Here is a 25879-nt window from a genome sequence, read left to right on the forward strand (position 1 = left end):
GCAGGGCAGTGGTGGACCTTCCTTAGGTACTGTTCTTTGAAAAGTAGCATTACTGACTGCCTTGTACCTCATTGTTCTAAAATATAAATACAAAACTGCTGAATGATTGAGCTATCCCTTCCTTGCTAATACCTCTTGATGGAGGTAGGAAGACTGCAAATTATATGGGCATAATAGTGAAAGCAGGCTGTAAAAAGTGCAGGGTAACGTGGCAGATTGCCTCATTGGCTTTCATCCAGTCAGGTCTGTAGAAACTGGTTCCTCCAAGTTGTCAGAGAAACAATTGCATGTAAAATCTCACTATGAGAAGCCAGTGTCCACAAAGGAGACAACAGTCCTACAACTTTATTCAAATAAAAAAAGGAGAGTTCACTGGAGAATATCCCCAAGGGGTCTTTCTCAATTTTTTGGCAGGCACTGCACCTTGCTCTCTTCCTTACCCCCCTGGCTGAGGTACTAGAAAGATGCAGCCTTCCCGAACTGCCTACCCCGTATCCCCCCTTGAACCTGGCATTTTACCCCAAAGTTCAGAAGTTCAGGCGTGTGCAGAGTCCCCCCACTTGTCTATTTGAGGAGTCAGGCTGCCTGGGCTCTGTAACAAACCTGCTGCTTGAAGTTAGCGGACACGTTAAGATCCATTTCAAAGACGTCAACCCATCGAATTGGTTTGAAAAGACATGAGCACAAATCTTCCCTATCAAGGTGTCCTGGCCCTTGTTTGTGTTCTGCCGCTGCAGTCCGCCAGAAGCCCAGACGCCCCTGCCCGGCATTTCCCTGAGCCCCATGAGCGCCTGCTCCAGCCATGCTCTTCACAGAGCAGCGGGGAATAACCCGGAGCCCGCTGTCTGCAGCCGGCCCTGACCCCCATCGGCCCGGCCTGGCAGCAGCCTCGTGCTGGGGGTGGAACCGGGCCTCTCTCGCTGGGGCCAGCAGAAGTCACGGGCACAAAGAATGAATAAGAAACGAGCTGTGGATGTGATGCTTGTGGCTAACCCCTCCTCTCCAAAGGCTTGCTTTCCATCTTCAAAAGCTCAGTGCCTGGCGTTACTGTGCAGTTGGAAGTGGGCAGAGCCTGTCATTCGACCTGAACAGGCAGAGCTTGGCTCCTGAGACAGTCAGAGCTCCCCCCTCCCCCCGAGCCCTCTACAAGCTTTTCTCCAGGTCTACAGTTTGAAGGTATGGTGAGCACTCTGTAAAGGTAATACTCTGCTCAATTTTGCATGAAGACTTTGTTAATTATACAGGAGATCCCAAATGTGGGCAGGATTCTTGATCCAGGGAAGCATTAAAGATGCTAAGGGACTTGAAAGGACCAGAAATACTCTTTCTCATTTCTGGTTTTCAGAGATTTAGTGCATTTCCCACCATCACAGGAAGAGGGGATAAGGTATCACTAATATAATTTGTCCTTACAGATTTTACATGAATCCAGGTTTTGTGAACAGAAGTTCATACACTTCTGACCTTCAAGAAGCAGCTTTGCTCTTGGGCTGTAAAGGAGCTGAACTGCCTAAGGCAGTATATTGGCTATGTCACTGCTTTCTATCAATCTTTTACATGTTCTCCGACAGCTGTGCAAAATGCGTATTTTAACCAGAACTCAGTATGTATTTTTTTTTTGGTGCTAGATGCCTGGTTTGTTAGACTGAGCAAGCACCACTTCTTTAAATTTAATTGTATTTTCTGACACCACATTTTAAATTATCTGACTTGGAAAGTGCTAACAGACCTCCCCCAACAAGTGTTTTTTGAGACAGTACTTTAAATATATGGATGAAACATATGTATATAAAACCTCATCCAATGGAAGCTTATAACGGAATTGAAGCCTTACTAAATGACCTTGTTACTGCATACCTAAATAAAATCCCTCAGAGAACACTTCTTTCCTGAGGCTCATTGCCCTTCTTAGTAGTGCCTAAGCATGTTTCTGCTACAACGTGGATGACTGGCCTCCTCTCACCCCTGCCGGGATCGGGATCATTTGTGGAGCCACTTGCTCTGCATTTCCTCTTCCCTGCTGTGATCAGAGGAGCAGGTGCCTTGTGGCCATTAGCAAGACACTTCATGATATTCAGACTCTCCCCTCTAACACAGCAGTGTTAGAGGGGAGAGTCTGAATAATATTATATGTTAATAATGAATACTTTATTTGCTGGTTTTGTATAATTTGATTGCATAGTGTTGCAAGAAACTAGCAATAGTACATTCACAGTGTGATGCATAGTTTCCAGGATTTACAGCTGTGTAATTCCCATGGGATTCATTCCCGTAGGAATGTACACTGGCTGTACACTGAGCTGAGTGTCATTGTAGCTTTTCTGCTCAGACACTCGCATGCTTTTCTCACCTCTTCACAGGGAACTAAATGAACTTGCTGTGAGCACAGCTGAAGATCAGGGAGGTAAAAGTTTGTTTGTGTGTGGAAAAGTACCGGGAAGAGGGGCAAACAAGTCAAAGAGCACACAAAGGCTTTCAGACCATCAGCCAGGATTCCTGAATTCTTGAAAGGCTGGCATTCATTAGTCACTTTATCATTCATGCCTTTTAAGTAAGAAGAGTCTGTAAGTTTGACCAATTTTACACGAGATAGAAGGGTTTGAGTTAACCTGAGAAGAGGAGATGTCCAGAGCTGATTACTTAGCAGAAGTGAAAAAGAGTGCAAGCGTCAGGGAACAGGATTCTTGTGCTCAGCATGGAGCTGAAGGAGAGGTCGGTTCTGTTGGTCCCCACGCTGGAGCTTCACCCTTCATGTTGCACTGCACTGATTGTCAGCAGTGCTAAAAAAATATTTCAAAGCAGAGCAAGTATGCAAGATACTGTTCCAGAGGCACTTCTTATCACAGTGCTAAAAGAAGGCTGAGCAGATAGTTCAGGTATCCTGGCAAATGTACACAATTCATGGGACCAAAGCAGAGCAGCAGCGGGCCAAGCAGATAAACACACAGCTGGTTTGCTTCCCAAGTTCTTCAGCATGGTGTGCTGTGATGAAGAAGAGTGGAATTTTCCATCTGGTTAATCAGACTTTGCATGCTATGCTGCTGTGTCCCCACCATGGCTGCTTGCAGATGCCCATTTAGCTGCAGGCTATGAACAGTGAGATTTCTCAGGGGCTTCTCCTAGGTCAGGAACAATCACTGGAAAAGTAGATCAGAGAGCTCACAGAGGAGGTGGCCTGATAAGCTGGGAACGTGCCTTCCCTTTGGCTCAGTTTCTGTAATGAGCTGTGAGATGGTTTGTGTAGCCTCTGTTGACAGCGTGCAGCCAGCACAGCACCACTCTAAGCTTTTCTGAGCAAGGGCTTGAGCCTGAGCTCAGCCTAACACCTAAAGGCATCTGGGGCCACCTCATGACCCATCTGCTTTATGACCCATGAGAGGGGATGGGGAGAAAATTCCCTGTGTGGGAATTTGGAAAGGATGCTTGGTTGGAGGCAGGAGTGATCCCTGATACTGCATGACTGCTTGTACACCACTGTGCTGTGTGCTGACACAGGACAGCCAACTTGGAGCACCCTTCCCATGTATGGAGGCCTTGCAAATCATACCCCAGTATTGTCTGGCTGCCTGCATGGACTAGAACTGTGCAGTCTCAGTGGGTGAAGTGTGCTCAACAAACCCTTCTGTAGCACCAAAGGGGTCACACCAATGCTCGAGACACCAGCTCTGAAGAAATATTTGAAGACGTAGCCATGCTTCCCCCTGTAATACTTCAAAGATGTAGCAGAAAGGGCAAAGCTTATGAAGCTGAACCTGTTCAACTGTTAATTTGAAGGCTGATTGATTGCCTTCAGACTGCATTAATGTGTTAATATATTAATATATTATGTGATTGAGCGATTTGGCAGAAATCTTGCTGACAAGACAAGATACAAAGATAGGCAGATAGCTGCATATGCCATTGGTATAAGATATCATTTGACAACAAAGGCAGTTTGGCACGGAAATACATGTAGCGTCACCTGCATTCTGAAAGAAGAGATCCTGTATCTTTCTGATACAGCTTCCATGAGATGCTTCACAATGGGGAAGATTTGGAGATTCTTTCTGGATCTGGGAACTTTTGAGTTTTCCACTTGGGGGTCTTTATCGCAAGGCTGTACCCCAAGTGAACAGACGTTTTGTCAAAATTAGGAGCCTAAGAAGCATGACAGAAGAGTGTCATTAACAGAGTGAAATAAAGTCTATGAAAAAGAGGGAAGTAGAGTCTGCTTTTTCTAGACAAAACTTGAGAGAATAAAATACAAAGTCCATAAGGAATGGTTGAAGATGGTTTTAGGGGATTCTGCAATTCAGTGAAGGAAAGCCAGTGGTGTAGATTTCCTCTAGAGCTGTTTGCATTCTCTGAAGTCTTGTAGCTTTTAATTCTTCTCCTTCAGGAAAGCCATCTACAGGGTAGACTCCCAATGGAAACAAAATTGCAAAATCAAACCCCAGAAGTCAACATAATGCTTCCGTCTGTAGTTTAGGATCTCACTTGGAAGGAGAGGAAGAGGAACCATGTGAACCCATGCTGAGGGAAGTGGAGATTTGAGGGGGATCTGGAAAAATCTTGGAGATACTGCTGTCGCAGTGACAGCTGCAGGATGATCCACTTTGACTTTCATACCACAGACCTCATTTGAATTTTAGTCTCTATGACTGCCTGCAGGTGCTGTATGCATGAGTGTTTGCTTATCCATGGTGATAAAGCTTCCACCTCTTGGTGTGTGAATGTCAGCATTACCATTAGCATTAGTAGGTTCAGTTCAGCTCCTCTACAGCAGCAGCTCACTGCTTCTTCTAGTGATTATGCATAATTTCCAGGGTCAGGTAGACCCAGGCTTATATAATTTGCCTGAAACTGGTGAATTAATGACCACCAGAAGATAGTGATGCAGGTTCTAAAATTTCTTTAAAATAGTATATTCTAGTTAAAAGAAAATTAATTAACACAGGGCTATTCCTGTCCTGAAAAAGGAGGTCAGATTAGATGATCACACTTGGTCCCTTTTGTCCTTGTAATACATATACAAATACACAGCATTGGGTGCTGTTGGAGAAGAGCACAATGGTAATACCATATGGAGAATAGCAAAGAAAATTGGCCAAGTTAAATCTGGACAAATATATCATCAGAGCAGCAGAAGTGAAGCCTTTCTATCCTGTTTTCCCAGCTCAGAGAAGGCAGACTGCCCATAGCAGTATTAGACCAAGCTACTTGAAGCAACAGAAAGGCTTTGTGACATCCTCTGGTTTGTACAACTTATTAATAGAGGATGCCCAAATGAAAGTCATGTGCTGTTGTTGCAAAATCATGCAAGCTATTCCCCTGAAATAATTAATTGCCAGTTCAGACATTTCAGCCTATTGACATGGAACAGGATATACATGAAGGTGTTCTATTGCAGTCTTAGCCACAGAAACAAACCACTCTCAGAACAAATATTAATTGTGTCCACGTCTGTTCAGAAGACTGTTGCTGCTGCTGCCAGTGTTTGTTTCCTTTTATTTTTTTAATTGCTTGGCTACATAAAAAATGCCTTCAATCAATATAGTATTACCTACACATAGCTCCTCTCAACACAGCTGCTTTTCCAGTTTGGCCTTCCTAGTACCATGGTCGTCCTATGGCATAACATCACTGTACTGAAGATTCTTGGCTTACCAGGGACCTTCTAAATCATTCAAGCCAGAAACTTGATTGATTGAAACTTGTTCCAGAGTGATTGCTTCCAACTCAGCAACCTTTGCTTCCTAAGAACCCAACTCTTATTCTTGGGTGGGATTCCCTTCTCCCTAACCATTCTTTGTTACCTCATCATCACCCACCTGTGGTGGTAGGGAGGCTGGGGAGTTAGGGAAGAGCAGCAGGAAAGTGCTGCTGAGGAGGAAATGGAGCAGTGGAAAGACAAAGTGAGAAAAACGACAAAGGGGAACAACCCGAGCTCACTAGAGATAAGCCTGGGGGCAGCATGCTGGTGTTAGAGAGATGGTGTGCTAGTGAGGTCCTTCAGTCTGTCATCTCCATGCTTGGGGAAGGGATGGAGATTGATGTGGCAGCAAAGAAACAAGAGTTATTGATGGGTTAGAGACCATGGAATCATCTGAGAATGGTCATGTAAGAATTAGGGGCTCTCCCTCCAAAAAGGTGGTGGGATAAATAGGCCAACTGAAATGCACCTACACCAATACCCGCATGGACAACAAACAGGAGGAACTGGAAGCTGTGGTGCAGCTAGAAAACTGTGATGTAGTTGCCATTACAGAGACATGGTTTGATAACTCATATGATTGGAGTGCTGCCATGTGTGTCTGTAGACTTTTCAGAAGGGACAGGCAAGGAAGGGGAATTGTGGTAATTCTGTGTGTGAGGGAATGGTTTGACTGGCTCAAGCTTAATGATGGCAGTTGATGCCACAAGATTTCTGCTTTTTATATATTTTTCATATATTCATAGCTTTGTAGACTATTGTTGTATTGTATAGTTACATAGCTTCCTAGTTTACTTCAGTACTTTTCCAGTACTCTCTTAAGATAGCCACATTCCTGGAATCCTATTCTAATCTTACTTCTTCAGTGAACCAAGGCCATTCTTCTGCTTTCCTATGTATGTAGACATAAACAATGTAGGGCTAGAACCAAGGGTGGAGGCTTCAGCAGGAGGCTAAACCAAGGGGGGAATTACTTCATTAACTGTACTTCTAATTGGCGATTCTTGTCAACTATGTTCATATGCTAAACTTATAAAAGTGTCATAGCCCTACATCACATGTGCGTTTCAGTGTGCGTTCTGCTAGGCATTTCAGGCTGATAAAGGCATCACCTTTATCAATGATAAGGTTGAATGCTTATGTTTATGGTTAAGGGGGAACGTCAATGACTTACAACTGACTAACCAGGAAGAAGAGACAGACAAAACATCCTATAAGCAGCTGGAAAAATCCCCACAATCACTGGTACTTGTTCTTGTGTGGGACTTCAACTTATCAGTTGTCTGCTGGAAATACACCACAGTGGAAACAAAACAGTCTGTGAGGTTCCTGGAGTGTGTGGAAGAGAACTGCCTGACACAGCTGGAAAGTGAGACAACCAGGGAAACTGCCCTGCTGGACTTGCTGTTTGTGAGCAGAGATGGACTGGTGGGGGATGTCACAACTGAGGCTGTTGGGACACCATGATAATGAAGTGACATAGTGTTTCATACTGGTCTGTTGAGGAGACTGAGTGTCCCTTGGGAAGCAGCCCTGAAGGGCAAAGGGGTCCAGGAAGGCTGGACATTCTTCAAGAAGGAAATCTTCAAGGTACTAGAGCAGGCTGTCCCCATGTGCCAAAAGACGAGCCAGTGGGGAAAAGACTGGCCTGGCTGAACCGAGAAATTTGTCTGAAACTCGGGGAGGAAAAGAGCGTTTATCACCTCTGGAAAAAGGGGCAGGGAACTCAGGAGGACTATGAGGGTGTTGGGAAGTTATGCAGGGAGAAAGTTAGAAGGGCCAAAGCTCAGCTAGAAATTAATCTGTCCACTGCTGTAAGAGATAACAAAAAGTGTTTCTATAGATACATCAGCAACAGGAAGGCCAAGAAGAATCTCCATCTCTTACTGAATGTGGTGAGCAACATTGTCACAAAGGATGAGGAAGAGGTTGAAGTATTTAATGCCTTCTTTGCTTCAGTCTTTAGTAGCAAGAACAGTTATCCTCAGGATACCCAGTCCACTGAACTGGAAGACAGAGATGGGGAACAGAATCAAGACCTTATTATCCAAGAGGGAATGGCCAGTGGCCTGCTATGTCACTTAGACCAGCACAAGTCCAAGGGTTAGCAGGAGGTGGTGAAAGAGCTCACCACGTCACTCTCTCACATGTTTTACCAGCAGTTCCAGGTCAGCCAGAGAGGTCCTGGGTCACAGGAAGTCAGCAAATGTAAGGCATACATGTAAGAAGGATTGGAAGTAGGATCCAAGGAACTACAGGCCAGTCAGTGCTGGAGAAGGTCATGAAGCAGATCATCTTAAGCTGTCACATAGCATGTGTAGGACAACCAGGGGATCAGGCCCAGCCAGTGTGGGTTTATGAAAGGCAGGTCCTGCTTGAATTGACCTCATTCTATGACAAGGTGACCTGCTTAGTGGATGAGGGAAAAGGTGTGCATGTTGTATATCTCAGCCTTAGTAAAGGTTTTGACACTGTTTCCCACTGTATTCTGTAGAAACTGTCTGCTCATGGCTTGGACGGGTGTGCTCTTTGATTGGGTAAAAGCTGTCTGGACATCTGAACCAAAAGAATAGTGGTGAATGGAGTCACATCCAGCTGGGACCAGTGGTGTTTCCCCAGGCTTAGCTTTGGACTCAATCCTGTTTAACGTTTTCATCAATGATCTGGAGAAGGGGATCAAGGACACCCTCAGTCATTTCACAGATGACACCAAACTGGGTGGGATGTTGATTTGCTGGAGGGCAGGAATGCTCTGCAGGGGCGATTTGACAGGCTGGATCAATGGGCCAAGGCAAACAAGGGAAAGGGTTGGGCCCTGTCCTTGGGTCACAAGAATCCCACAGAACAATCCAGGTTTGGGGCAGAGTGGCTGGAAAGTTGCCAGCAGTGAAGGGCCTGGGAGTGCTACTCAATAGCAGCTGAACATGACCTCAGGTGTGCCCACGTGGCCAAGAAGGCCAGTGGCACCTGGCCTGTACCAGCAATAGTATGGCCAGCAGGACCAGGACAGTGACTGTCCCACTGTGCTAGGCACTGCTGAGTGCTAGGCCAATTGTGCAGTGTAAAGCACAGTGAACCACAGGCTGCAAGAGGCAGAGCAGAGATGGGAAGGAAGGAAGACGCAGCCTGCTCATGGAAAGGAAGAAAAGAAATTAAAAGACGGTACCACATTGGCATTGGAATTGTCTCTGTGCAGCATAAACAGCTGAAGAAGAAAGCTGCATTCCTAAGTAATGGGTAAAACACAAAATAGAATAAATGTACAAATATAGTAAGGCAAGTGAAAATAAAAAGGGTTATAGAAAGAACTTGTTTGTGATGAAATTTGAATCAAGTCTCAAGTAGGTCAGGGAAAACTACTGCTAGTTTGTAGTGCAGCAGACAAGCATGGGGCTGGGAGGAAGAGCCAGAGGTGGATTAGGGCAGGGAAATAAATCAAATGACTCCTTGACAGCTTTTCATGCTGTGGGGATCAAGTGAGTTTCCACCAGGGAACTTCTCAGGATGGGAGCAGGGGATTTATTTTCCAGTGGCAGTGGCAGTGCAGTTTCTCAGACTGTTTGAGGAAAACGGTGTTTTTGAAAAGTCAGGCATCACAGGAACCACTGTAAGAATCTGCAGTTCGCACTGGCTGTGCCTGTATAGTGACTTACAGGGATTGCTAAAAATAAAAAATGTACATAATAAATCACACATACTCCCAGTGCAGAACTCCTCCTAGCAGTGTGCAGCACAAGTTCCCAGTGCACCTGGAAGAAGCAGGGAGCATAAGCTGGGATTCAAAATAGCTAAAATGCCTCAGTCACACACATTCTCAGCAGAGCCAAGGAGAAAATGAGGACACTTTAGAATGACAGAAACTTAAGAAATTCACATAACTTTGTCTCACTCATCTGTTGAAACTACCCAGACAAAATTTGGAGGTAATAATTTTTGTCACTGGATTTTTTAGTCAATTTTTAACTTCCCTGTCTTTGTTTTGTTGTCCCATCAGAAATTCTAACCAAATATCCTGGCAGGTGCTGTCAATGAGAACAGCATCATATTCTCTTTTAGCTCTCTGGACCCTGTTCTCCTTGGCCCTTGCTCTGGGCTGCATACAGGAAAATGCAATATAGCAGCTTGGCTACAGGGACACTGCAGAGCACCATGAGACCTGTAGTCTATAAAAAATGAGGTAAAGAAAAAATGAGAGGCACTCACATGAAGAAAAGCTATGACTCAGGTAGGAGTAGAATTACATCAGTCTGATTCAAATCAAAACATTTATTTACATTTCTGAATTTTCCTGAGCTTCATGTGTGGTAAGAGTTGAAATTTTGGCTTTTTGTTTAAAAATAGGGCAAAAATAGATGTTGAGAGATTGGCATTTCCCATAGGAAGGAAATTCCATTATTTCAGTCGCTCTGTGAAACATGAAGGAAGTTCATTTGCAGAAAGTCTGCTAACTTGTAATGAAGGTCACAGCTGCATAATTGGACTCCATTCCCAGGGCCAGTGAGCAATGTAGGAGACAGAATTAATACCAAACCCCAAATTAAGGTTACTGTAACAAGGAGAACAAGACTATAGAATTGCAAAATCCAGGGAAGGGAGGGCTGAAGGATTGCTTAACACACAAAGAAATCACATCTTTCCCCACGATAATTAGCAGCAGGGAATATCCCAGTGTCTTTTTACATTCCAGCAGAAAGTATCCATATCCTAGGTATGGATGGTCCATATCCACCCTCCCAGTTACCACTTGTTCTGTTGACAGGGCTGTCACACCTGTCATTCAGTACAACTTGGTCCTGAAGGGCTTTGTACCAGCGGTTCAAAGAAATCAAGCACTTTCAAAAGACTGATATGCAAAGTACTTACTGGAAGCCAGGAAAGCCATGGGATAGTCAATACAACTCTATACTTGGGTTTTGTATCCCAGCCCCACAGCCTCAATGCCTCCTCCAGGTTGTGTGTCCAAACTGGACACTTTAACTGCATTCTAACAGAGGCTCACATGAGAGATTTACCTTCTTACATTATGAGTCAACTCTTAGCCCATTTTTAGGTGTTTTGCTTTTTAAAGAACCAATCAGTCTTTCTTAAAAAGCAGAGATGATAAAGAAGACACACAAGCCCTTTGTAAATATTTGTCTCAAGAGGCATTTGCCCAGAACTTCACTTGTTTAGGACCTGGGTCTTTCCAGTTTGGGCTGAGATACTGATGCCATCTGGATTTATACCTTTTTTTTCTTTTATATATATTTCTGTGTCGTCCTGGAAATTAAGTCTTCTGATAATGTTTTCATAGTTTTAGTTACTTTCCCATGAAAGTCCTGTAAATATAAGTTGTTTATCACATTCCTTTTAAGAAATGTCTTTTGATAGACATTTCACATGACCAGTGTGCTTGGGAAGGTGGTAGCTTAATTATCCAATCCCTGGTCATTGTCGAGAATCTATAAATACTGGAGTCAGAGAATAAAGTCACGGGTTTTTGTTCTGACACTGAGAGCGGTCGTGTGAATAATTTCGTGTCCTTTAGTGACATTTCTGTATTCTTTTCACATTGTATTTGTAGCTTTGTAGTCTATTATTGTAACTGAGCTTCAGTATTTTCCTAGGCAGAAAGACAAAACAAATTCCATGCTATCTTGGTTCTCCTTAGAAACCAAGGTTGAAACCAGCTCTTGAAGATATATTTTTATAAAGAGGGCCTGGTCCTTATCTGAGGGAGGAGGATTTAGAAGGTGCTAGAGCTAGGGGGCATTTCTTCATGGAGTGTGCTTCTAATTGGGAAGATATGTCTAATTGTCAGATATGTTAATTTGCAGAATCTATAAAAATTGTACACAGATGATGCAGAGCAATCGTCTTCAGCATTTTCCACCTAATGGACTGTGCACCTAAAGATCCTTATATAAAGGTCACTTTTTATCACCCTAACTGTGTTTGGCTCATATTTCTAGGATTAGAGAAAAAGGCATCAATACAGACTGAGGATGTATCTAAAGACAGAAAGGGTGCAAAACTGCTCTGTCCCTATGTAACATTTTTAGTCTACAAGTGGAATTAGCATAAATCATTTTGAAAGGTGCTTTGTGGAGAAAATTTCCAGGAGCTGATTTTGGAAAGCTATTCCAGACTGTTTTCCATCAAGCCCTTCCTTCAATTCCATCAAGCTCTCCAAGCAGCTGTGCAAGGATAGCATCAGAACACCCTCTGTAAGGTGACTCCATGACATGAGGTGCAGTTATCTTCTCTCATTGCCTCTCACAAGGTGACATTGTGAGTTTCCTTTTTACCCACTGCTGAAAACTTAGAGCATAATGTGGCCTCTGATGTGGATATCAAGCATGCCTGGCACTCACAGAACAAGAAAAGACTTGAGGGAGTTAGCTGACCATGGGGTTTGTTCCCCAAGGACTGCTTTACCTTGGAAAAACTGCCTGGGCATCAGGCAGCTCCATCCTGAGGGAGCAGAGCTCTTCACCTCCTTCATAGCTTCAGGCTGCTGCTCTGTTTCCTATTTAATAATTCAAAGTTGCCTGGAATTTGCCACAGGTACAAGTCAAAATATGGACAAACTTGCCAAAGGAGAAGGTTAAAGGCACTTGTCACTGCAAATTTATGGCTTTTATGGGTGCTAACCAGGGGATTAAAATCCAGGGTAGAAATTAGCAGATTCTAGAAGCCAAGCTGAACTTCAGGCATCGGAGGTGGAAAGGACAACCATTCACTGTTAGCCAAACACTGCTGCCTGAGGGGGAATCAGGGAATAGAACAGCATTTGAGGTGTGGCCAAGTGCGTGGCTGCTCTGCCACTCTCTGGGTAGCACCAGAAGTGCACTTGTCCAGGGTTAGGAGTGCTCTGCTACAGATCATCAGCCCCTAGCAGTGCCAACAGTGCTGTCAGGGGCAAGAGCAGCTTCTGCAAGAGCAGCTTCTGGCCAAACTACATGAGAAGCAGAGGCATGAGGAATAGGAGATGTCCTTTCTCTGGGACTGCCCCAGCAATGGCCAGCGTGAACCAGCAGAAGAAGAAAAGAAGTTCAACCGTGTACCAGGTGGGGCCAGCACAATCTGTCTCCCTTTACCTCTGCAGCTGAACTGGCTCTCAGCCACATTTCTGCAGGAAGGCTTTGGTGCGTGGCACAGGCAGAGCACAACTATTCCCCAAAACCAGAAACATTAATTTTGGAATAAAAATATTTTCTTGGGTAGGCCCTTCCAACATGTGTTTTTCTGGAAAGATGATTGAAACTTTGGAGGGCACAGTACTTGAAGTTACAGTCCCCAGTTGACACTTGCATGACCTGAGATGCTGTTGAACCTTCAATAAGAAGATTGGTGTCATTAGTGCCATGGAATCATGGATGCCATGTGAGGCCTAGCAATTTATTTGGTTCAGAAAGTGTGTCCTTGTCTCCTAATGCAGTGATGGCTTGTGTCTGGAGCAAGTTTAATCAACGGGAAATGACAGAAACAGTCATAACTCCAAATGGCTCATCGAGCAAAGCCCCATCTAATCACCATCCTGATTTATGGTCGCACTCAATGATTTTAAAGTTCTTTTCAAACCTAAACAATTCTATGATAAATGTCTGAAAAAGCCAGTTGATGCTGGGAGTTGGTCTCTGTAACCTGGCCAAGATCCAGTTGTCCTCTTCTTACAGAGCTGATGAGGACACAGGATTTGGGGTGATTTAATTTCCAGGGTCATCTGTAAAATGACCATGGCGCTTTGGCTTTGACCTACTCCTCGCTAGATGAGTTCAAACTCTGTGGCAAGCTCCATCTGCAGATGCAACATATCAGCCTTGCTATGCCAAAGCCAGAGTACACAGCAAAACCCCTACACTGGGGCCACCTGAATTAAGGAGAAGGCTACTTTCATTGGACAGCTATGTCCATTGTGAGTGATGTATCTGGTAGGGCCAGAAACAGAGGTGCTGTTGTAACTTTGGTGCTGTGGCTTGATTTTTGAATATAATTTTTCACTCTGCCACATTCAGAGGCTAGCAATGGGCTGTGTGGTGCTCACACCTGTAACCTGACTTGTGGTTTTGACGTAGTGCATTGATCAAAATTTTGAAATGTGGGACTTTTATTTAAAAAACTGCATCAGGAATCAATAAAGAAATCAGCGAGCAGTGGAAGTTTTGCCTACTTCCTTGGAAGCAGAGTCTGTCTCCCTGACAGACAGCTACTGTATTTCCTTTGCATGTCAGTTCACTGATTCCTCCATATGATGTGCCTAACACATCAAAGAGAAACTGCAGAAGTTTGGCTGAAACACAGACACATGTCTATTCCCTAAGGCTGATCTAGACAAACCACAGGGCTGTCTGGACCTCAGAGGTCCTGTGCACACAGACTGGACCAGGGAAGGACCTGCCTGTCCAGTACTCAGCTGTTGCTGTTGGATTGACTTGTGCATGCAACCTCTCCTGTGGAAGGAACCCTTTTAAGGGACAGAAGTGGAATGGGAATGAGATTTGATTCTCATTTAACAGCTGCCCTGCTCTCTGTTCCTGCTAACTCTCCTTGAAGCTTGTGTGAGGAGGCAGAAGAAAGTGCAAACCCACCGGTACTGTGAAATCCAGTAAGGGCTCTGTGCAGCCTCCTGGTGACAGGTGCTTTCTGTGCTCTGGTCTGGTGCAATCATCAAAGATTTTTTTCTGTCTCCTCCTACATGCCACTCCCCCACCCCTTTCTGCCATGTATCCTGAGCATATACAGTCTTCCTTCCCTCTCTCAGGAGGTATTGCTCAGAGCTCTCTGCTAACACTGTACCTTTCTAGGGAGAAAAATCCTGCTTCCTGCCTTTGAAAGAATTAGAGAACGAAACAACGCAGAATAATCCTCAAGACAAAAACTACTTGCTTCCCTCTGTGCTTGACAACCTGCACTAGTTCCAGGTGAGTGGTTTTATCAGTGAATCTGAATGCATGAATAAGAGTGGTGCCAGTACCAGGGGCTGAAGCAGGGCAGGAGATTTCCTTGAGCATGTGCATGAGGAACCAGCAGGGATAGCTCTCATTTGCTTTAGGACAGGGAGCTGCCCAGTGGGGGGTGCTCTAAAAATGGGACTCTATGTCTTGGGCTGTGGTTAAAAGATGGTGGGAAGCTTGAACGAGACAACCTTATTACAGGACCTTGGCATGAGTAGGTAGCATTGCACAGAGTGGCATTTGTCTTTCCAGTACTGGACTTAGGCCCCAAACCCACTGCTCAGTTTTTGTAGAGCTCAGCTGGGTTGAAATTCCTGCCCATTGCAGATTCCTCTTTCTTTAGCCGGTGCTGTCTCACAGAGATAGGTCAGTGGCCCTGAGTAATCTGTTCTCCTCCTTGGGTCCATTGTTGTGGTAGGTGTTGTCTGGGGGGGAGCTGGCTGACAGATATCAAGAAATAGCAATGCCCTACTGAGCAGAAAGCCCTTCTGGGGGCTGCTATAGCAATGCAGAGATGGCTGAGTTTGGCTTGGGAATGGAAATTTTCAACATAAGCTCTTTGGCTGCACTGCTTTCAGCTTGTACTTCCAAAGGGCAAGCAATGGGCCAGGCTGCAAAGATCTAATAGCATGAGGGGTGAGGATGCCTCCAGCCAAGGGGGGCGCAGTCTATGAACCCTGTGAAGGTAGAAATCTTGATCCTCAAGACTGAAAAAAACCCCCAGGCAATAGCACAATAGCTGGATTTAATGCTCCTGATCACAGGCACTGAGCTACTGATGGGGAGAGGTCAGGTGGGAGTGGAAACATCTACTCCTCCTTTGCCATCCTTGCAAAGACAGTCCCCACAGTGGGAGGACTGTAGCTTCCCAGTAGAATTTGAGAGGTGCTAACATCAGCTTTCAGACTGCTGAGCAGTGACATGTCCCTTCCTTGTAAGCACTGAGCCTCCCCTCCCACCATATTAGAAGGGGCTATTTAACTCCTCTCCCTTGGTGACCCAGCACCAGAAGTCCACCTTGGAAAGACTGGCATAGATTTTTCAGTGACTCCTTGCCTTGCTGTTCCATATCTGCCTAACTGTGCATAACTCTTTCCAACACCTCTCCTTCTGCAGAGAGTTCTCTTTCTCCCACTTTGGGTTGCTTCCTTGTTGCTACTTGCTGAGACTTCTCTCACTGAAAATTCTGCTGGTTTTGATGTTGAACATAAAGCAGAGTTTCCTTGGAGACAAGAGAAACTGTGGGCTCCAAGTGTTAATTATTTCACAGTCTGACTGGCTTTCAGCAATGAAAACTAAAAGGGGGATTGCATTAGCAGAGGGAAGAGGGAGCCTGGAGCAGCCATCATTGAGGGGGACACCCAACATGCTTTTCTAGTGTCATCCCTTTAGTAGCATGGCTTGACTGAGTGCCATGTGCCTTATCTGTGGCAGGGTGTGATGGTACATGCTGTACCAAACACTGCTGTCTTGGGATTATATTGCCTCTCTTCCACCAGCCCCTGGAGGCTGGTAAACCTGGGAGAGGGTTTGCAATGGGCATTCCTAATTTGGCTGACTTCTGACAGTCCCAGGAGTAAAACTGGCTAATTAGATTAACCCCTTTTTATGTTCTTATATGCAGACATTAACAATAGTAGGACAATGGTGTAAAGCAGCTGCATTTCAGTCATTGTTTCCCATCCATTTGTTCTGACAACTGGGCCTGTCCCAGCCAAGAGCCTGAACCTTCTGAAGAAGTGCTGGACACACAGATTTTTGCCTCTCTTGGGGTAGGTTATTTGGTCATCAGCTGATATCTCTTGGACACATTAGCAATCAAAAAGCTGTGCCACCATGTTATATAAGAGGAAGGAGGCATGGGATGACTGCTGTGCTCCACCTCATGAGAGAACAGAGCACAGGGCAAGAAGGCAGACACAGTCTTCATCTGAAATTTTTGTTACTTTCTACAATCCCACACCATGGCAAGAGTGCCCTGTAATGCTATGTCCTGCCAGTGGTCAGAACTTTCCCTTTTTCCAGAGAAGTATCTCACAGTGCATCCATTTGATTGATGGCTCCCCCTCTGCTGAGACACCCCTAGGACCTCAAAATCTGTCCAACAGCCACAAATGGTGGCTTTTTAATGAAGCAGCATATTCTTGTTTGTCTTTCAATGCAGTGCAGAAGTGCTGTGCAGGGGTCAGAGGGTCAGAGAAGAGTGGAGAACCAATCATGTCCCTGTGCTAATTAGAAATGTAAATAACCTCCAGGACACTGCCATGGACAGGATGTGTTAGTGCTGTCTGAAGTCCCATAAAGCTTTGTCTCACAGCAGCACATCAGCAGAAGGAAGGTCACATCATTGCTGAGGGTGGCAAGGATCCCTAAATATCATCTAGTGCAATCCCTCTGCCCAAAGCAGAGTCAGCCACAGTTCGTTGCTCAGGACTCTGTACAGACAGCTTTTGAATATTTCCAAGAATGGAGAACATCCTGCTAGCCCCTCTGGGCAATCTGCCCCAGTGTTCAGTCTGTCTCGCAGCGACAAAGACTCTCTTTATGCTTAAGAAGAATTTCCTGGTACTTCGATTCATGTCTGCCACCTCTCATGATCACTGTGCAACACTGAGAAGAGTCTGGCACTGAATTCTTCACACCCTCCCTGCAGTTGTAGATTGTTAAGACCTACCCCAAGCACTCTCTCCTCTAGGCTGAGCAGTTCCAGATCTCCAAGTCTTTCCTCATGGGAGACGCCCCAGTCCCACCATCATCTCTGCAGTACTTCAGTGGACTCTCTTCCCTGTGACCATACTGGGAAACCCAGACCTGGACACGGGACTCACCAGGGCTGAGTTGCAGGGGAGGGATCACCTCTCTCAACCTTTAGGCATAAGCACAGCAGAGTTTCTGGACTCTAGTGCTAGTCCCACCTGGGATGTCTTGGGAGTTCTGTGGTCCCAGGGGTGATGTACCAGATGCAGGCCCTAAGAAACTGTTATTAGGGGCTTGATGTTGAGTTTGATTTGGACCATGTGAAGTAGTCAGATACATTTCTTCATCCACCACAGCCTTCTTCTGACCATTGCCTGGACAAAGGCAGGCCAGAGATCTCTGCAGCCCACCCCCATGCTCAGAACATTTGCTGCTCTGTGACCTCAGAGTTGTTGCAAGTCACTGGAATGAGGGCAGAGCTGCACACAGGCATGAAGTAGATTTATTTCCCTACATGTAGTTTCTCTTCTTTTTGCGAAGGGATATGAAGGCATAAGAAGCTCACGTGGAACAGAGAATAGTCCTCTTTAGTTCCAAACAGTCAAACAGCTTCTCTGCAGGCAGCAGAACTGTCTTATACTCTCTGGCAGAAATTCAGTGTATCACTGCTACATAGAACTGACCTCCTATCACCAGCACCACTGCCCTGACCTCTTGGAAGATGTTTTCCATGTGGAGCTGTGCTCTCTCTGCAGATCTATATGCTGTGTAGATCTACATATGCAGATACAACCTATCTCCTTCAGCTCCCCCAGATCCTGCCTCAGATGCAGCCCTACTGCCACAGCACTGGGCTCTGCATCATGCCAACACTGTCCAGTGACAGGCACCACACCCACAGGCTCTGCAGGGCTCCTCAGCACTATGGAACACAAAGACTTAAGACCTGCCTGCCCAGTGGACAGACTGGATTCATGATCAGCGCATTTCTGAGGAAAGCGTGCACTTCACCTCTGCTGATAGCCTGAAATATGCACAGCTCAGGGGGAGCTTGCTTGTGGGCTCCCATGGATGCAAACTGTCTTAATACAGACAGTACAAAACTTGGCAGCACATGAAGAAAATTTTTTAAATACTTACAGCCTGCCTCTTGATGTTTGAATAACTGAATGCAGGAAAATTTCAGTGATGATGTCAGACTTGGCTGTGTTTTTTCTGAAGCTGAGCCTGCACAACAAAGAAAGTAAGTCATTGAAGACTTTCATAGATGCTTTCCTAGAATCTGACTTAAATGCAAAATTTCTTGAAGCAACTTGAAATTTGCCCAAATAATTTCATTTTCGTTTCTGTTGTTGTAATGTAGCAATATTTAAGATGTGTATATGGGTTTCTGAATACTAAAAAAATCTCAACAGTTTCAAGCATTTAATGTTGCCATGTGAAAACTGTATCATTCCCACAAGTGCGATTCATTCACTTTATCACTATACAGTCCAAGATTGCTCTTGTTACATGCTCTCACCCTAAATTTCAAACACAGCACTGTATCAACTACTAGGAGGAAAATTAACTCTGTCCCAGCTGCCACTCATCCTCTCAGGGATGGAATATTTTCTTCTTTGTCCCCTAATGTCTCCCAAATAATTCTTAGTACTTTCTTCTGTCAGTCTGTACTTTTTTGTGGTATTTCCTGTTTCTTTATGAGTCACTGGAATTAAGAGTTTTTCTTTCTGTGTTTACTGCTTTTCATTTTTGCATAGAGCAGATCATTCTTCCTGTCACTCGTGAGTAGATGAACAGCTCAGCCCTCCGCACGCTTTCTTTTTAGACCTCACAACTGAAATCTCTGTTGGCAGCCTGTCACCACAAGTGATGATGAAACAGGGATCTCCCCTTTCATTCCCTTTCGTATCCATTGCTTTAAAAACCTTTCATACATGATCCTTGACAAAAGTTTTTTTAAACCCTGAATGATCTGACACTGATATCCTTACTGATGTGGGTTTTCCTTCAACTAGATACATTTGAAGATTGCTTTTTATTTCTGCTCTCCCTAGTTCTCCATTTAAACATGCTGGTCTTTTCTCTGGGAGAGGGGCATGGCCAAAATGTGGGATGCTGGTCTTTTCTCTGGGAGAGGGGCATGGCCAAAATGTGGGAGGCTGTGTGTCTTTATGGAGCCTGTAGTGAAAGATTGCATTCAAGATACTATTTCAAGAAGCTTCTCTGCTTTGTACAATATTTTACTCTTAAGTGTAAAAGTGTGGAACTTCATGGGACCAAAATGACACAATTTGTGAAAAGGGGATGCAAACCTGTCCTGATGCTCCCACATCTGGCCCTCCAGCACTCTGAGTGTGCCATGGCTATCTCCTATCTCCTTTCAACTAGAATTTTAATACTCTCTGTCTCTAAAACATGCTCACAGGAAGATGCTGCACACTGGATGATTTTCTGATGTTGGCTTTTCTGATGTTGGCTGCTTTAACAGAGACAAAAGATAAAGATGACAGATGTTCTTCAATGTCCAGTACAGGCTGAAAGAGATGCACTGCAGTTGATTCAAAGATTCCCTGTTTTCTAGCTCTTTCTAAGTCCTTAAGCTCTATTGCACACCTCCCCCCATGTAGGAAATCTCCTTGGGTGTTGCATCACATGTTGCAACAGCATCATGTCCAGGGAGGGTTCAGCCACTGGTGACTGATGTGGGAAATCAACAAGATGGGTCTCCATGTGGTTAGACTCGGGAATCCATTTATTGGGGTGTCACCAACACAGGAATTAACCCAGCAGAAACCAGAGATGGAGAGCCCTGAACAGAGGCAGGGTGGTGGGTTTTATGGGGTAGAGCAAAGGTGGAGTTTAGGGTCTGGGTCTAACAGGGACAAAGCAAGGGAGAAGACCATGGGGTACAAACCAATAAGGGTACAATAGGAGGGTTAATGCAGCAGAATACAATGAATAGCAACACCAGAAGGGCAGAACACCTTGGGCTGACACCCCATGAGGGATTTGGGGGTGGAGCAACTCTTCCCGGGTTTATAGGGCACATCCCCCAAGGCAGAGGGGTGGAATCCACTCTTCCCGGGACTTAAAGCCACGCCTCTCACTTTAACCCTGCCCGTCTGAAATCAAATTCCCGCCTCTTTGGTTCGTGTGTAAATAGTCTGTGGTGGGTGATTTTAGAGCCATCAATGTGACTTTTGACATCATTAAACTGCTTGGAGCTTTCCACATCAAAATAAGCCAGCACTTCACATTACCAATGTGTGCTGAGTCATTTGATGAAGAGTGGTTTGGGAGTAAGAAAAAGAGTACCTGGGGTGTGAAAGTTTTTATGGTGGTTTTTCTTTTAGAAGTGATTGCCTTGGGCAGCAATCTGTTCTACTGTAGGCAGCCACATGGCTTCCCTGATGATTGGGAAGCGAGCCAATATTGTTCTAATATGAGGGAAGACACAAAGAACTACACAAAGACCTGTGAGTCTAACCTCAATTTCTAGAAAAATTATAGAGAAGGTCCTACTGAATACTCCTGAAATGCATTTGAAGAATAATGCAATCTTCAACATGGGTTCACAGAGGAAAAGTCCTCTTTAACCAGTTTGATTTCTTTCTAGGATGAGGTCACACCCCAAGTTGATGAAGGGAAGGTGATACATGCAGTTTTCCTGACTTTTAGTGAGGCTTTTGAACTGCCTCTCAAAGCATCCTTCTTGACAGTTGTCCAGCTGTGGGAGGGGCGAGTTGTGGTGTGTGAAGAGCCAGATGGATCGAAGGACTTGAATGGTTGTAGTGAATGGGGCTGTGTCTGGCTGGTAAGTGGTCACAGGTAGTGTCCTTGGGGCTTAACACAGGGGCCAGTACTGTTCAGCATTTTGATCCATGATCCAGATGCAGGAATTGAATATCCCATTAGCAAGCTTGCTAGCAATATCAAACTGGGAGGTGTCGTTGATTTCCCTGAGGAACAAGAGGCCTCAAAGGAGAATTTTGGTGAATTGGAACATTGGGCTATCTCAGTCATGAAATAGAAGTGGTCCAAGTGCTATTTTCTGCAGCTGGGAGGGAGTAACACTGAGTACAAGTCTAAACTGGGAGAGGAGTGGCTGAAGAGCAGAGAGGGACCTGGGGGTGTGGATTGGCCACAGGCCCAAGAGAAGTGAACAGTGTGCCCAGGCAGCTGAGAGGGCAAATTGCATGCTGAAGACATGACACATAGCATGACCATCAGGTCCAGAGAGGGGATTATCCCATAGTAGTGATCATTGCTGCAGCCTCACATGGAGCACTGTGTGCAGGGCTGGGCCCCAACATTAAAAAAGGATGTGAAGGTCCTCAAACATGTCCAGAGGAGGGGAATGGAGGGTGAACTTTCTTCTGAAGAGCTGGAAGGCATGTTCTACAAGGAGCAGCTGAATGCTCTGGGTTTGTCTCCTTCAGAGAAATGAAGGTTGGGAAACACTGCTTTCTGCAACTTACTCAAGAGGGAATGTGGAGAGGGAGGCACTGGACTATTTTCTCTGAGATCCACAGGCAGCACAACTAGGAATGGCCCAAAGTCATTCCAGGGGACAATCAGACTGGACGTTAGGAAGCATTTGAATGCCCAAGCAACAAGGCAAGGAGTAATGGCCTGAAACTAAACCACAAACTGTTCCACCTCAGCATGAGGTAGCACTTCGTCACATTGAGGGTGGCAGACGACTGGAACAGTTGCCCAGACAGGTCATGTAGTCTCCCTCTGGAAACATTCAAACCCACCAGGGTGTGTTCCTGTGTTACCTGTTCCAGGTAATTTGTTCAACTCTGGATCTGGAAGGCTATAAATGATACAAGTTTATTGTGGAACACAAGGGGATTGAATTCATAGTTTCTAAACCTACTGCCAGGTTCAGAAGGCACAATCTCAATAAACTTGAAGAATCTTGTAGTTCCTTTTTCTCATGTATAGTTGTGAAAAGCAGGACTGGCAGTGAAAAGAAGGAAAACAGGCAAAGTTTTCACTTTGTCTTTCACTTCACTACGTCTGGTGTGTATTGTCTCTGTCAACAGATAAAAGTGGGGTGGTAAAGTAAGGAATGGACTGCTTGATCAAGCTGGAATGACTGGCTCAAAATCCATGGACTGCTGTTTGCTGATCTGAAAGCTGGGATGACCACAGCAGCACTGCAAGGTTCCTGCAGCAAATACCCATCATCTTTGCCAGTGGCCTTTGCGTAGCTTAGCCTTGGGGGGGCTTAGAGTGACTTGGCTGGGCCACCTCAGTTGCGTCTGCTGTTCTGAACCTCATGAAGGCATTAGCATCTATGCAAACAAACCTTCTCTCAGAATGGAGGTTTTTCTCCACCTACTGTGCACATAACCTTGCATTCTTGTAACACGAAACAGTTCCTCTTTAAGGCAATGTCTTCAGTTCATGATAGGCATTTATCTGGGTCCAAATGGAAGATACTAGGTGTGTAATTTACAGAGAATATAGTTTCATTTGTGAGGGTTTCTTTGATTTAAATTTAGGATTACAAATGGACTAGCTCTTATTTGACTTGGAACACCAAAGAAGGTCTTCCAGCACTTGCTGATGTGCTAAGGTGACTTTGTTCTTCTTTGGCTTAATTTAGGTTTGCAAACTCCTGGGAACAAGAATAATTTTCAGACCTTCCCTCTGTCAAGGCACAGTGACAGAAGGAAAATGACACCTGCATAGTAAGGCAATAATCTTCCTCATTATGTAACTGGTGGGTGGCTGGTGCCTTCTAACTCTAGAAGGGACTGATTTGCCTGTGTAGCCTCCTTGTTCTTTTGTTCTGAGGAATATGGAAATAACAGTAAAAACGAAACAGATAAAGTACAGTAGACTGTCCAGGCCTTGCAGCTAATTGGTAATGGAGCAGAATTGGTTCTTTATTTATCTCTTTGGAGTAGGTTTGATTTCAGTCTTAGTATTTATGAAGACAGAACATCAGGTTAATCCCATTAGTAGAGTTTGACAAGAGATACTACTTGATACTACTGTTGTGTTTCAAAGGAAAGTCAGTAAATAAAGAATTATCCTCAGGCTCCATGGAAGGCAGAAACAGAAACAGCCAGCACCACTCACTGTGATGGAGAAAGTTGTTGTGGTATGGGCCTGTCCACCTTGGAGGTGCATCAGAAAAGTTGTTTGCTGCTTGGTTTTGTTTGGAAGAGTCTGTGTATGGAAAAGGGGTTTGTTGCCAGGTGATAAAAATAAATTCCATTCCAAAGTGATCAAACTCCTAAGAATAAGCCTGGGTGGCTATAGAGCCCTCTCTGGCTGCCCAGGCCAACATAAGCCACTCCTCAGTGCAGGCTGGGTGCTATAGAGGCCAGAGCTTCTCTCGAGGCACCAAAGCAGTAGTGACAAGCACCTGGCAGACCTTTAGATACCCTTCCCCAAGGTCTGCTCCTTGAAAGTGGTCAGAGGAACTCATTAATCACCTTTGAATAAACCTTTGTAAGCAGGCCCCAGGGAAATGACCTAAAGATGAAGGCAAGATGTGCCACATCTTATGCTTTCCTGCCTGTACTTCTCCCTGCCCAGCATAGGCAGAGCTGTGCCTGGAGGACTAAGCAGCTGTCCTGACCATGAGCGAGCAGAGCCACGTCAACAGCCTGTTCCTCAACGAGGATGCAGCCAAGAGGCTCCACGCTGACAGCCGGGTGCAGCGGTTCCGTCAGGCTGTGCAGAAGCGGGCGGCACGGGCCAAGAAGCGGATGCACAGCATCACTGCTGAAAGTGCTAAAAGCTTCTTCAGGAGAAATGCCTTTGTCCTCTTCACCATTGCTGCGGTCCTACTAGGTATGGAGATGGTGGCAACACCAGGCACCATTTATAAATATGGAGAAATGTTTATTTTACAAAGATTTTATTTTATCATGGCAGTTTGACTGAGGAGGTGAAGCTGATGAGCTGACAGCTCAAGGTGGTGTCCACATCATGTGTGCAAGATCAAGAGACCCAACAGTCAGTGTGTATGTGGGAGGGAGTCCTTGTTGATCCTTTCTAGCTGCAGTATAGAAACAGTCTACAATAGAAAGAGTTTGATGGTCGTACTCAACCAATCCTTATACAAATCATCTAAGTTTCTTCAGAGGTACCTTGTGAGTGCAGCTGAATGCACAAGGGCTTTTCAGATTTGTCCCACAGCTTTGGGACAAGAACTGCTTGCAAATGGCCGTGATGCAATGCACACCAAATCTGCTTAGCAGATAGCAGGTTGTCCCTAGCTTTTGATCCAGGCTATATGTCTCTAACTGGCTGAACTCAGCTTTAAGAGATGGGTAGACAAAGAATCTGAACTGTGTAGTCACACTTATTGTAGTCTGGGAGATCATATCTCTCATCACAGCATTTTGTATTCATGAGCCTCCTGGGAACAGACTCTAGAAGAGCAGAACAAACAAGGAACAAAGAGACCTGTGGTTTCACACAAGGCTCTTCTGCACATAAATATATCTGAGGGAGAGAGAGCATATCATAAAAACTGGATCACAGCCTTTTAGAAAATGAGTATTTGTTCCTATGGGAAGAGGAGGAACTGAGAATAGGTGAGAAAGATAAATTCCACATTGTAGGAGTGAGTGACAAACCACTGGCTCACACTGTCCCACTTCCATTCTCATCCCTTGCTGATCCACAGGGATTATCCTGGCCTTCTCCCTCCGGCCCTACCAGCTGACCTATCGCCAGATCAAGTATTTCTCCTTCCCTGGCGAGCTGCTGATGCGTATGCTTCAGATGCTGGTTCTTCCTCTCATTGTCTCTAGCTTGATTACAGGTAAGAAGTGCTTTTTGCTGCTTTCAGCCAAGACAATGGCCAGCAAAGCTGTTTGGGTGACCAACTGGAGGTGCTTGAATTAGCTTGGCTAATAGTAACAAGCATGAATCTACAGACACGGTGAACACGATCCACACTGAAACCTCTGCTGGCTCAGTAGTGGTGCAGAGAAGCAGAAGACTTGTGCTTTCTTAGAAGACTGAGGAGAACACAATGCAGTGGTTCCAATGCCCAGCACTTGAGCACTAACCAGGATTTAATCCTACGTAACTTCAAATGTCTCCAAGTTTGTTGCCCAAGTCAACTTCAGGTTTCCTCCAGCCTAGAGGAGGCTAATTTGTGTCAGTCCAAAAGGGTTGAAGTTGATCACCAGCTGGAGGACTTGTCTCACCCAGATCCTCAAAGAAGACATGACAGACAGCCAAGCTTTCAGACAGTAGAAGGGACTGCAAGGTGTTCCACTTGCTGAAACATTCCACCATTAGGGACTGAAAGGCCCAATGTACTAGGAGGGGATTATTTCCCTTCTGAGGGCTTTAAAAGAAAATTGCTACATTCCCAAATGCAGACTAAGATCTACCAGTACTATGCTTCTTCATGACCACAAGCCATATTTTTCCATAACATCATCACCCTGAACTCCAAATTCTGTTCCTTGTAGGCTGGGCTTCCTAGAGACCCTAGCTCCCTATCCAGCTCATGCAGGTGCCTTGCACCTTTTGAATCTTCCTCAACCTTTCCCTTTCTCTCTAAGAT

The 25879-nt window shown here is 45.1% G+C and overlaps 1 protein-coding gene across 10 annotated transcripts in view; it reads left to right on the forward strand.

Annotated features, from left to right (window-relative positions):
• Positions 1-885: 885 nt before the first annotated feature.
• LOC111940314 (excitatory amino acid transporter 4-like) overlaps positions 886-25879 on the forward strand; it is a 37298-nt gene continuing 12304 nt past the window's right edge. For 2 of the 10 annotated variants that reach the window (XR_015279199.1, XM_086862842.1), the window contains exons 1-4: positions 932-1176; positions 14479-14595; positions 23887-24144; positions 24986-25123. Coding sequence is in view for 9 of the 10 variants with exons in the window: in XM_086862842.1 (XP_086718968.1) it covers positions 23931-24144; positions 24986-25123 (352 nt within the window). In the remaining variant the exon portion in view is untranslated. Of the gene's footprint in view, positions 1199-14374; positions 14596-22943; positions 23031-23886; positions 24145-24985; positions 25124-25879 lie in introns of those variants that run through there. The other 8 variants (XM_086862843.1, XM_086862840.1, XM_086862841.1 and 5 more) reach the window with 8 other exon arrangements.

Source organism: Cyanistes caeruleus, chromosome 25 (assembly GCF_971803275.1).
Source record: "Cyanistes caeruleus chromosome 25, bCyaCae1.hap1.1, whole genome shotgun sequence".
Lineage (NCBI taxonomy): Eukaryota > Metazoa > Chordata > Aves > Passeriformes > Paridae > Cyanistes > Cyanistes caeruleus.